At 42.5% G+C, this 12,853-nt stretch overlaps 1 protein-coding gene across 1 annotated transcript; it reads right to left on the reverse strand.

The window, feature by feature from the left end:
- Window positions 1–5,717: 5,717 nt before the first annotated feature.
- atp5f1e (ATP synthase F1 subunit epsilon) lies at window positions 5,718–10,747 on the reverse strand. Its single transcript, XM_073061532.1, has 3 exons — window positions 10,611–10,747; window positions 9,406–9,529; window positions 5,718–5,851 (listed from the first exon to the last, which is right to left on the reverse strand). The coding sequence occupies exons 1-2, from the start codon at window positions 10,640–10,642 to the stop codon at window positions 9,409–9,411; spliced, it is 153 nt and encodes a 50-aa protein (XP_072917633.1). The 5' UTR covers window positions 10,643–10,747; the 3' UTR covers window positions 5,718–5,851; window positions 9,406–9,408.
- Window positions 10,748–12,853: the final 2,106 nt, after the last annotated feature.

A 12,853-nucleotide genomic window follows, 5' to 3' on the forward strand; every position in this document is an offset into this window, starting at 1 on the left:
TCTTTGTTGTAAAAATATGTAAAGCAACCAAAGGCTGGACTATATAATAATGAAGCATATATTCTATCAGTTGTTCACTGATAAGACTGGTGTTTGTGTTCATGAACTAATAACGCAACACCCATGGACTAAGGAATCAGATTAAGCACAAATTCAAATCCATGGCAAACCAGGCTTGTGAAATGCTGTTTTTAATTTACCGGTACCTCTATCCCCAACAAGGTCTGGTCACCTGAAGTTCAATGCAATTGACATTCAACCGATCACAAAAGCAAACTAGCAAGGCATTTAGTTCTAATAATCCCCCAGCAATTCCAGATGCTCATCACTGACTTTAAAGTGAACAGGAGATCGTCATTTGGCCTCTTTCATGCTCACTATTCAGTAAGATCACAACTTTTCTGCACCACATTCTGTAATGTCCTTAATATCCCAAACTCTAGCAATCTCAACAGTCCCTTTGGTCTGCAAATTCAAAGGATCCACTACCCCTTGGTGAGAGAATCCCCCTCACCCGTTCTAACTGGCTGACCCCTTTGAGACCGATTCCTAGTTTTCCCTGGCTGTGATATCTTGACCACTGCCAATGCATCAACCCAGCAAAGATATACCTCACAGGACAATCTCTCCCATCCCAGGTGTTCATCTCTCTTTCACAAGCATTTTGCCATAGATCAGGAAACTACATGTGCACAATAGATGTGGTCTCACTTGAGCACGACTTCTCTACTCATTAAAATCCTCTTGGAAAGGAATAAGCTTTGGTAGCAACATAAATTGTGATCACCAAAAAAGGTCAACTCCGTACAAATTGACCTTGAAGAACATATCATCATGAATGTCAAATGTGCAATATCAAGGCTCTTCGTCAAGGTCAACAGATGGCCATTTAAACATAAAGATACCCACTCCAAGAAAGTAAACTATATGCCGGGACAATGTTCATCAGCTGTGGCTGGAAACACATGCTACCTTTTCAGGTAAGCTCTAGAAAGGTTAAGCAATGAAAGGAATAATACAAGTTATTTACTCATCCATTAAAGTTAATTTCAGTTTTTTTTTTAAAAAAGGTTATTCCTCCAGGATCAACTACGCTTAGGGTTGGTAAGAACCAGTAATCTTGTAATTGAAAGACACTTGTGAGTTTTTAAATGAATGAATGACATAGATCTAACTTCAAAATTCAAGTTCAAGTTGTCACTTGCCTATACAACCAATGTTCCTCCAAACCACAGCACATAAAATATTACCACAAATAGTTAAAATAGCACAGGTAAACAGCTCGCTGCCCTAGTGACCTCAGTGGTAGCAGGATATTCTCTAGTCTCACGGCTTGAGGGAAGACGCTGTTACGCAAACTGGCAATCCTAGTCCTGACGCTTCTGTACCTCTTCCTAAATGTAGAGGGTCAAAGAGATTGTGGGGTGGGTGGTAAGGATCCTCAGCATTTCTTCGAGCCCTTCGTACACAATGCTCCCAGTAAATGTCACAAATGGGTTGGTGGGCTGGTGTGGTTGTTAGACCCAGTTGATCCTCTTGGCGGTTTTTAATATGCTTTGTGGGGTCTTGTGGTCAGATGCTTTGCAGCTTCCATCAGGACACTCAATGGTGCTCTTGTAGTAACTTGTTAGTATGGGGGTGGCAAGCTTTGCATATCTCATTCTCTTCAGAAAGTTAAATGATGCTTTACCTTCTTGACTAATGAGGTGGTGTCGTGGGTCCAGGTTAGATTGTCCATTTTGTGCAAATCAAGGGACTTATGTGCTCTTCACTCTCTCCACAGCAGAGCCATTGATGTGCAATGGAGAGTGGTCAACCTGCACTTTCCTGTAGTACAAAACCATCTTTCACCTTAACTGTATTGAGACTCCGGTTGTTGTTCTCACATCAATTGACAAGCCTCTCTGCCTCCTCTCTGTATGCCAACTCAATAATGTTGATGAATTCTGAATGAAAAATTATTCATTCAGAAGACATAATTTATATCTAATCCATTGGATCTTGTAATATGAAAACACCCCCATATCACTCAATGACTCAAAAGATACATTCCAAGCTTCTCCTGTAAATTGTCAATTTAAATCTTTTACCCTACGCATTATTCGGTGAAATGTGCTGGAACTATTTCAAGTTGCCTGACTTTTAAATGCTTCCAGATCCAATTAAGGCTCCATACAAATTAACACTCAGTTAAGGCTTTTTTTTTTGCAGTCTACTATTTATTCACTACATTTTGAACAAATGTTCAAATTAATTGAGTGCCTATTACTAATATCATATATCTCTAGGTTACAATGCAAAAGCAGAAGTTAGATTAATTAATGTTCTTCAAGTGACTCAGTGTTCCACAAGGATCAGACGCACCCAGCAATGAGTGAGATGATGCAACACTTGGAAACTATGCATCAAATACCAAGCATACCTCAATCCAAGATGAGACAAGTGAACTCAGTACATCTTTCATGAAATGACAAACATTCATGAATTCAATTACCTATTTGTCAAGAGTCCTATACAAGATTCAAATCAACTTTGTTGAATCTTGGGTGATTAACCTGCAGAATGACCTCAGAGAAAATATTGTTTAACCTGCAGTGTTGCATTACGTCTCTGCTATCAATTTTTAAATTACTTTGAGTAGCAGAAAGTCTCTTCTAGCATTTACATACAGAGCCTATAAAAATAATTCAGCCCACCCTTGGAAGTTTTCCTTTTTTATTGTTCTACAATATTGAATCGCAGTGGATTTAATTTGGCTTTTCTGACACTGATTAACAGAAAAAGACATTTTCGTGTCAAAGTAAAAACAGATCTCTATAAAGTCATCTAAATTAGTTAGATATTTTAAAAAATAATTGATTTCACAAGTATTCACCTCCCCCCCCCCCCTTAATATGGCACACCAAATCATCACTGGTGTGGCCAATTGGTTTTGGAAGTCACATAATGAGTTAAATGGAGATGTTTTTGGAGACCTGTGTGCAGTCAGGGTGTTTCAATTGATTGTAGTAAAGATCAATACTTCCAATACACCCGTATCTGGAAGGTCCAACTGCTGGTGAGTCAGTATCAAATTACACTATGAAGACAAAAGAACACTCCAAGCAACTCCATGAAAAGGTTATTGAAAAGCACAAGTCAGGAGATGTATACAAGAAAAATGTTCCCTGGAGTACAGTTAAGTCAATCATCAAGAAATTGAAAAGAATATGACACAGCTGTAAATCTGCATAGAGCAGGCCATCCTCAAAAACCTGAGTGACTGTGCAAGAAGGGGACTAGTGAGGGAGGTCACCAAGAGATCCATGATAACTCTGGAGGAGTTACAGGCTTCAGCTGCTGAGATGGGAGAGGTTGCAGAGACAACTGTTGCCCAGGTGCTTCACCAGCCGCAGCTTTATGGTAGAGTGGCAAAGAGAAAGCCACTGTTGGAAAAAAAACTTAAATGAAATCTTGGCTAGAGTTTACCAGAAGGCACGTGGGAGACTCTGAAGTCAGCTGGAAGAAGGTTCTATGGTCTGATGAAATCAAAATTGAGCTTTTTGATCTTCAGACTAAATGCTATGCTGTAACACCACACATCAAAACACACCATTCCTACCGTGAAGCATGGCGGTGGCTACATCATGCTGTGGGGATGCTTCACTGCAACAGGCCCTGGAAGGCTTGTGAAGGTGGAAGATAAAACAAATGCAGCAGAGTACAGGGAAATCCTGGAGGAAAACCTGATGCAGTCTGCAAGACAACTGTGACATGGGAGATTTGTTTTCCAACAAGACAATGACCACGAGCATAAATCCAAAGCTACACAGGAATGGTTTAAAAACAAAAAAGAGTTAATGTCCTGGAGTGGACAAGTCAAGAGTCCAAACCTCAATCTAATTGAGAATTTGTGGCTGGATTTGAAAAAGGCTGTTCATTCACGATCCTCATGCAATCTGTCAGAGCTTGAGCAGTTTCATAAATAAGAATGGGAGGAAAACTGCAGTATCTAGATGTGCAAAGCTGATAGAGACCTATCCACACAGACTCAAGGCTGTAATTGCTGCCAAGGGTGCATCTACTAAATACTGACTTCAAAGATGTGAATATTTATGCAATCAATTACAAATATAAAACACAAAATAATTAATTTAATCACTTTGTAGAGACTGGTTTTCACTTTGACACAGTAGAGTCTTTTTCTGTTGATCAGTGTCAAACCTGTTGTGATTCAATGTTGTAAAACAGTAAAACATGGAAATTTCTAACGGGGGTTGAATACTTTTTTATAGGCACTGTAATACTGAAATACAGAGGAAAAATTATTTACAACTATGTACAAATAGGTTGCCTTTAAACTGCTAGTTTCAAAACAGTGTAGTCATAGGGAATCTGAGGCCATCTGTTGGTCGGAGTCAACCATGGATATTGTGTCCTGGTTGTCTACGTGATACATAAGCCAGGGCAACATGGACAGCAAGCTGTTGTATATGCAACAGGTCTCCCCTTTCCACATAGCTGATGAAATTAAATGAATGGCAGACACCAATACAATTAGGCACCAGCAGCATCACGAAAGTTGCCAGTCAGCTTTAAACTCAACGAACGACTACCTTTGGGACTTCAGATTTCCCCCCCCCACCCCCCCAGGGTTTACTCCCTAATCCTTCCCCATGAGAGAGAAACACAGCTGAAAGATAGTTGAAGTTTGTGATCAGAGTTCTCCTTCTCCTAGATCAGGGGTAGGCAACCGTAAGCACAAATTATTTTCTAGCATGCGTTATTCATTAATTTGAGGCAAAACATAACTAGATGTATTTAAATGGATAATTCCCATATTTCAAGTTTTATTTTAATGGCATTTATCTGGCCTACCGTCCGCTCATTAATACACGATCTGGCCCACAGAGGCAAAAAGGATGCTGACCCGTCCTAGATGAACTGCCAGCCACTGCTGACGAGCCTGATCTGCTCAAAGGAACTGATTTTAAGGTGCCAGTAACCCACCTTCGCCTCTCCTCCTGTCAGTAGAAACAGTTCCGCTGGCTAGAGGCCAAGCCACACATGAAGGCCAGGAGCTGGACTTGGTTGTCAGAGGAGACACATGCTATTAGGAGCTTATCCCCACCATCTCCCCAGCCAAGAGAACCTTAAGGAAAAGTAATTTGTTTGTAGGTTAACGAACTGATTATAACAACAGCTGGAGGCCATCTCCAACTCCCGTATAGTTAGAACCAGCAATGAATGAGATGATGGAAAATATGAAAACTATGCACCAAACATCACAGATTAACAAACATCTAATTTCACAAGGAAGACCCAGAAACTGCCTACAAACTGATACAAGAAGCAATGTGAAATTCAGATCTCTCTCAACAGTGCATTAAAAATGAATGCACTGATCAAAATCAGCCACTTTAGGGGGTACTAATGACAACCAAGCTATGAATCAAGACATTGGACCATTGATTTTCTGTTTTTTTTTCCTGTATAAAATTAATTTATATTATCATTATTACATTTTTGGGGTGAGAAAGAAGATGCCCCATTTGGTATCCCATTGCCCCAATATGAATATGGTCCTTGCTAATAATGCAAGGCAAAAATTGGACAGTATCTTTAAGATTTATCTGAGGAATAGAAGTCCAAATTACATTAGATTTTACAATCAAAATGCCCCAACACATCTCACTCAATACACTCAAGTAAAAAAAATTCCACGATCCATTAAAGAATGAGTGTTTAAATAATATCTGTATTTTGAATCAACATCAGTCAGTATTGCATTATTCAATTGCATTCAGCGTTCCAACAATAAGGATGATAACTTGTAAGAGTTCACATCTTCAAACTTTCAGGTCTTCAGATCCTGGGAAAAAAAACCAAAATCAAACAATTAATAGAATGTAATAAACAGCATGATACAAAGTTATAAACAACTTACAGCACTTAGTTAAAATGCCACCTAACTGAAAGAAAGTTTCATGGGAAAATTGGGGAAGATTAAAAGAATTTTATATAAAGATTTCAAGAGGACTAGGTTGATTTAAAACTAGTTTTAAATCTACACAAAGGAAACCATGAAGGAATGAGTTTGTTCATGGCGGAATGGCACTATGTGAATGAATTAATATGCATGATAGCAACAAAAACAAATGAACACAAGCTTACTATAACTATATATCTCTTCAAGGCATTAAACCTTAACAGGATCAGGGGGTCCATCAACCATGAGTGAGACTGCCAGTGGTAGGGACTGCCAATACTCACTGCTAGAATAGTACCAGATCTAAGATTTAAATCAGAAAACTGGGAGCTTTATCCTTGGAGCAGAAACAATTAAAGTAAAAACGATGACATTGTAAATATGGAGGATCTGCTTTCAGTGATAATTGTCAGGAGTCTGCAGATGGATTCAAAATACTGGTTAAACCAATCAAAGATGTCACATGAAAATAAAAGATCATGTTCCTGCAACCTGGGTTGTGAAAAGGAAAAATCATGCTTGGTTAAAATGGAGTGAACAGACCATAAGACCAGGAGCAGAATTAGGCCATTTGGCCCATCATGTTTACCATTTTTCCTGGAATGGCAGAGTAGACAAGTATGGGATTACAATGAGCTAAGTAATTCATTGGCTAGCTCCAGTAATGAGCCTGCATTGATATTGTGGGCCACATGGTCTCCTCCAGCACTCTGCAACTGGTTCCAGCTCCACTAACCCTCACCGCACTTAATCCAAACACAGACGTTTGGAGATTCAGACCCTGGTCTTGAGTTAATTGAACTCAGACCACTACAACTGATCTTTTGCCCTTGGTGAGTGTAAGATTGTTAGAAGTATGAAGGAGTGAAACCTACACATTTGAGAAAGACCTGAGAGCATTCATGAAACCATAGAGCAGCTTCTGTCACAACTGGGAGGAATACAATTATTGCAGCTTTAATCCTTTTTTTAAAAAAAAAATGCTCTTTTAAACCCCGTTTGAAACATGAAAGTTGTATAATGAGGGAGGACCACAAAACACAGGAGTAGAATTAGGCCATTTGGCCAATCAAGTCTGTTCTACCATTTCATCATGGCTAATTTATTATCCTTCTCAACCCCATTCTCCTGCCTTCTCTCAGTAACATTTAACACCTTAACTAATCAAGAAACTACCAACCTCCATTTTATATATACACCCAATGACTTGGGCTACACAGCCACCTGTGGCAATGAATTCCACAGATTCTCCAGCCTCTCACTAAAGAAATTCCTCATCTCTGTTTCTTAGATAAGTAGCCTAAAGGCACATCCTTCTATTTGCAGGCTATGGCAACTAGTCCTAGACTCTCCCACCATAGGAAACTTCCTCTCCATATCCTCTCTCTCTAGGCCTTTCAATATTTGATACATTTCAGTGACGACCCCCATTTTCTTTTAGCAAGTAAAGGCCCAGAGCGATCAAACACTGCTCATACAATAATCCTTTCATTCCCAAGACCCCCTTCCATGCCAGCATCTCCTTTCTTAGATAAGGGGCATAAAATTGCTTACAATACTCCCAAGTGCAATCTGACCAATGCATTGCAAGGCCTCAGGCATTACACACAAGAGAAAATCTACAGATGCTGCCGAAGGGTTTTGGCCCGAAACATCAACTGTACTTTTCCCCCACATATGCTGCCTGGCCTGCTGAGTTCCTCCAGTATTCTGTGCGTGTTCCTCAACCTTGTTCTTAATATTTTAGTCCTCAAAATGAATGATAACATTACATTTGCCTTCCTTACTGCCGACTCAGCCTGCAGGTTAATCTTTAGGGAAGGGAGCAACAATTAATAGAATAGCAACCATCGCAAGGATACAGAAGAAAAGATACAGAATACACCTGCCCCCAAACTTCTTCCCTCACCACCATCCCAGGCCCCAGACAGTCCTTTCAGGTGAGGCACCACTTCACCTGCGAGTCAACTGGGGTGATATACAGTATCCAGTGCTCACGATGTGGCCATTTATACATTGGAGAGACCCGCTGCAGACTGGGAGACCGTTTTGCTGAACACCGGCGCTCAGTCCTCCAGCAATGGCAGGATCTCCCTGTGGCCACACACTTCAATTCCACAGACCACTCCCACTCCGATATGTCTGTCCATGGCCTCCTCTACCGTCAAGATGAGGCCACACACAGGTTCATGGAGCAACACCTTATCTCCCGCCTAGGTAGCCTCCTACCTGCCGGCATGAACATTCAACTCACAGACCTCCGTTGATACCCCTGCCCCCCTCCTTACCCCATCCCTATCTATAATTTTAGTCTGGTTCTCTTTCTCTCTTTTTTCCCCCCTCACTATAATCTCCCCCCAGCCCTACCTTTCTTTCTTTTATTTCCCATAATTCTCCACCTTTCCCCTAACCCACTTCCCAGCTCTCTACTTCATCCCTCCCCCCACTTCTTATCCCCCCCCTGACCATCCCATGTTACTTCACTCCTGATGAAGGGTTTCGGCCTGAAACGTCGTCACTACCTCCTCCCATAGATGCTGTCTGGCCTGCTGAGTTCTGCCAGCATTTTGTGTTTTTTAAAAAAATTTATTTCCAGCATCTGCAGATTCACTCGTGTTGCCTACAGAAGAACTCTATCATCTTCTTCACATTTGGATAAAAACATCAACATTTAATAAAAAATTTATTGAAATCTTACTTTCACCACTGCTACATCTCTTGCCTGGTATTCACAACCAGGTAAGCCACAGCACAAGGGGACCCAAAATTTTAAAAATGGATCACTCGACTTTAACTGGAAAATTTTTCTTGGATTGATGTACCACTTCATAAAACAACTGCACTGTCGTAAACATCACTAACAATTTGCTTTTGATAAGCCATTTTGAACATTAAAAAGCACCTGTAACTACAGTTCTGAGCAAATACACACACACAGCCCCTAGGACTTTTGCACAGTACTGTATTTGTTGAGAGGAGAGTGAGTTTGTAAATCTGGCGGGAGCAAATGATGTTGGAAATGGCAAGGAGAGGTATGGGACAGCTGGCAGAGGAGTGCCAGAGGGCAGAGACTGGGGTAAGGGCAGAGACACTCAACCCTGAGACAGCAAGCAAAGTAATCTGATTCCGAACAATTGGTTTACTGATCATTACTCTATGTCTCGCTCAAAGGGTGCTTTCTGCTCCCTCCCCTTTTCCCCAAACATGATTCCCCTCTCCCTGCCCTCTTCCCGCTCTCAGTTCACCAGAGACCCTCATCAGAATCAGGTTTGTCATTACTCACACGTCATGAAATTTGTTTTCATTTTTGCAGCAGTACGGTGCAATATACAAAATTACTACAGTACTGTGCAAGTCTTCAGGCACCCTGGCCATATACATGTGCCCAAAGCTTTTGCACAGTACTGTACACAGATCAACAAAAATGCATTACTTACACATTACTGTTTTGGCTTGTTGACTTTTACGCTTACATCTCCTACTTTCTTAGCCTCTGCTTGGTACTGGGGTTTCAGAGCAGCCCGCACTGCTTGCGCACAAATACGAGAATAACGAATGTAACTGGAAGAAAACCCAGAGCAAAAGTAAATCAAAGCATTCCTTTGGTGTGAGGCTCAAATGTAATTAATGACCCAACCACAAAAGCAATAATTCCAATAAAATATACTTGTTAATATGCTGAAGCCACAAGAAGTGAGATGAGGCTTCCAAGGATTTATCTGTGAATCTAAATCACCTGTGTTCAGCTTGCACCACTTCTTTACATAAACAGGACATCTCAGATGGATAGAATTTTATGCAAAGATCAAAAGTGATTTAATACACTGGAATATTAATTTTTACTGCACGGTGTATGGACTAAGCTGTCTCGATGGCACGAAAAGCCTTTCCATTGTATTTCAACACCAGTGACAATAATATTAGTGTACTGTTCCAAGAGAAAAGATCACCGAGGGAGCAGCAAAGTAGATTGGTTTCAGGAAAAACATGTATGCTGTGTTACATCAGGCAAAACTGACTACATACACTAGCGTTTAGCAGAATAAGACATTATCGTAACGTTAAATCCTTACATGATTCAACAGATAGGATGCAGGGGATGCTTCACGTCAAGAGGATTTTTGAGCTAGAAGTCACAATTTCAGAATAAAAAGGCCATTTAGTGCCAAAATGGACAGAAATAACTTCATCAAAGCGTTTGTTGCCCCAGATTCCAGCAAGTGCAGACGCTAATCTCTCGAGGTCTCCCGACCAGAGGGCTGCGGCAGCAGTTAACAAGCTCATTCAAAAGAAACCACTGGATTTCTGGACGTGGAAGGCACTGATGAGTGACAAGCAGGCTCAAGGGGACCCAACAGCCAACTCCAGCGCTTGATAAACTAATTTGGAAGGCAAACATTGAAGCTTCAAGGCCCCTCCGTCTACACCCTCAACCTCCACCCCCCAACCAAGGGCACTGCGCCCTGCTCCCTAGCCGAAGACATGCCGGGCGATACCATATAACCTCCAGCCAGCTCCTCAAGGTGGAAGCAGGCAGCGCCTCACGGGCCTACTGGTGAAGGCACCATCGGGCAGCATCCGACGGTGGCACCAGTACCCTCGACCCCAGACCCACCTCATACCCCTTCGGTCCCGGACCTACCTGAGTCCCGCCTGTCTCCAGTGCGCCACCATTTTCCCTCCGCTCCCTGTTCCTCTACCCCACAGTGAAGATGGCGGTAGACGTAGCGCGGCCAGCTGCAGTCAACCAATCAGTGGCCGATTAGGAATCTCGACCAATGAAATTATCAACTGCCGTCTAATACAACCAATTGGCACACAGTCTCTATAGGACTGGCCAATCACTTTCTTGGAAGTGCCAACCATGCGGAGTGTGCACTACATACACCAATCACAAACCAGCATTGCCAGCAATCGGCCATTCAGGATTTGCTAAACCCGGAAAGATAATCTACGTCCCACAGCCGGAAGTCCGAGGTTTTCCAACCTCAACGGAGTTCAGATTGAAACTGAGCGACCCCTTCTCAATAGACAATAGGCGCAGAAGTAGACCATTCGGCCCTTCGAGCCTGCACCGCCATTCTGAGATCATGGCTGATCATCTACTATCAATACCCGGTTCCTGCCTTGTCCCCATATCCCTTGATTCCCCTATCCATAAGATACCTATCTAGCTCCTTCTTGAAAGCATCCAGAGAATTGGCCTCCACTGCCTTCCGAGGCAGTGCATTCCAGACCCACACAACTCTCTGGGAGAAGAAGTTTTTCCTTAACTCTGTCCTAAATGACCTACCCCTTATTCTCAAACCATGCCCTCTGGTACTGGACTCTCCCAGCATCTGGAACATATTTCCTGCCTCTATCTTGTCCAATCCCTTAATAATCTTACATGTTTCAATCAGATCCCCTCTCAATCTCCTTAATTCCAGCGTGTACAAGCCCAGTCTCTCTAACCTCTGCGTAAGACAGTCCAGACATCCCAGGAATTAACCTCGTGAATCTACGCTGCACTTCCTCTACAGCCAGGATGTCCTTCCTTAACCCTGGAGACCAAAACTGTACACAATACTCCAGGTGTGGTCTCACCAGGGCTCTGTACAAATGCAAGAGGGTTAATAAAGGGCAACATTCCATTAGCCTTCTTCACTGCCTGCTGCACTTGCTCATTCACCTTCAGTGACTGATGAACAAGGACTCCGAGATCTCTTTGTATTACTCCCTTACCCAACTCTATACCGTTCAGATAATAATCTGCCTTCCTGTTCTTACTCCCAAAGTGGATAACCTCACACTTATTCACATTAAACGCCATCTGCCAAGTATCTGCCCACTCACCCAGCCTATCCAAGTCACCCTGAATTCTCCTAACATCCTCATCACATGTCACACTGCCACCCAGCTTAGTATCATCAGCAAATTTGCTGATGTTATATTCTATGCCTTCATCCAAATCGTTAACGTAAATGGTAAACAGCTGTGGTCCCAATACCGAGCCCTGTGGCACCCCACTAGTCACCACCTGCCATTCCGAGAAACACCCATTCACCGCTACCCTTTGCTTTCTATCTGCCAACCAGTTTTCTATCCATGTCAATGCCTTCCCCCCGATGCCCTGAGCTTTGATTTTACCCACCAATCTTTTATGTGGGACCTTATCAAATGCCTTCTGAAAATCGAGGTACACTACATCCACTGGATCTCCCTTGTCTAACTTCCTGGTTACATCCTCAAAAAACTCCAACAACTCCGAGAATCTGTCGTCACAGCCAGGATCCACCCACTTTCTATTCCCACACCGATATGTCTGTCCACGGTCTCTTCTATTGCCGTACTGAGGCCAATTGCAGATTTGAGGAAGGGCACCTCACTATTTCCTCGTGGTTTTCTCCAAACAGACGGCATCGATGTTGTTTCTCCCATTTGCAGCAACTCTGCCTCAGCCTCTCACACCGCCCTCATCCTCCTAGTCCCATTACCTCTTTTCTCTCCCTACCGGACCAACCCGTCACCCACATCTTCTTTCCTTAGCTCTCCTCCCTCCTTCCCTATAATCCATCGTTTACTGGCCTCTTCCTTCTTCAGCTCCTTGTTATTTCAGCCCTTCCCAGCTTCTCACATCATTTCCTCCACGCCATCTTCCTCCCTTCCTCACCTTATCACCAGCCAGTTCCTGCTGCTCTCCTCCTCCTCCTCCTCCTCCTCCTCCATCCGTTTATGGAGTTGGCTTGTTATTTTTCACTGAGGTACAGTGAAAAACTCGTTAATTTCATCAACTTTGCCTCTAACTTCCACCCTGTCCTCAAATTCACTTGGTCCATTCCTAACACCGCTCTCCCCTTTCTCAATGTCTCTGTCAGACTGTCTACTGATAGCTGGACCTTCAAC

This window comes from Hemitrygon akajei, chromosome 11, assembly GCF_048418815.1.
Source record: "Hemitrygon akajei chromosome 11, sHemAka1.3, whole genome shotgun sequence".
In the NCBI taxonomy this organism is placed as follows: domain Eukaryota; kingdom Metazoa; phylum Chordata; class Chondrichthyes; order Myliobatiformes; family Dasyatidae; genus Hemitrygon; species Hemitrygon akajei.

Coding starts and splice junctions, on each gene's coding strand:
- atp5f1e (XM_073061532.1), bottom strand. CDS start 10,642: ATGGTGGCGCACTGGAGACAGGCGGGACTCAG. Junction 9,530..10,610: donor TGGAGACAGGCGGGACTCAG/GTAGGTCCGGGA, acceptor GTTTTCTTCCAG/TTACATTCGTTATTCTCGTA.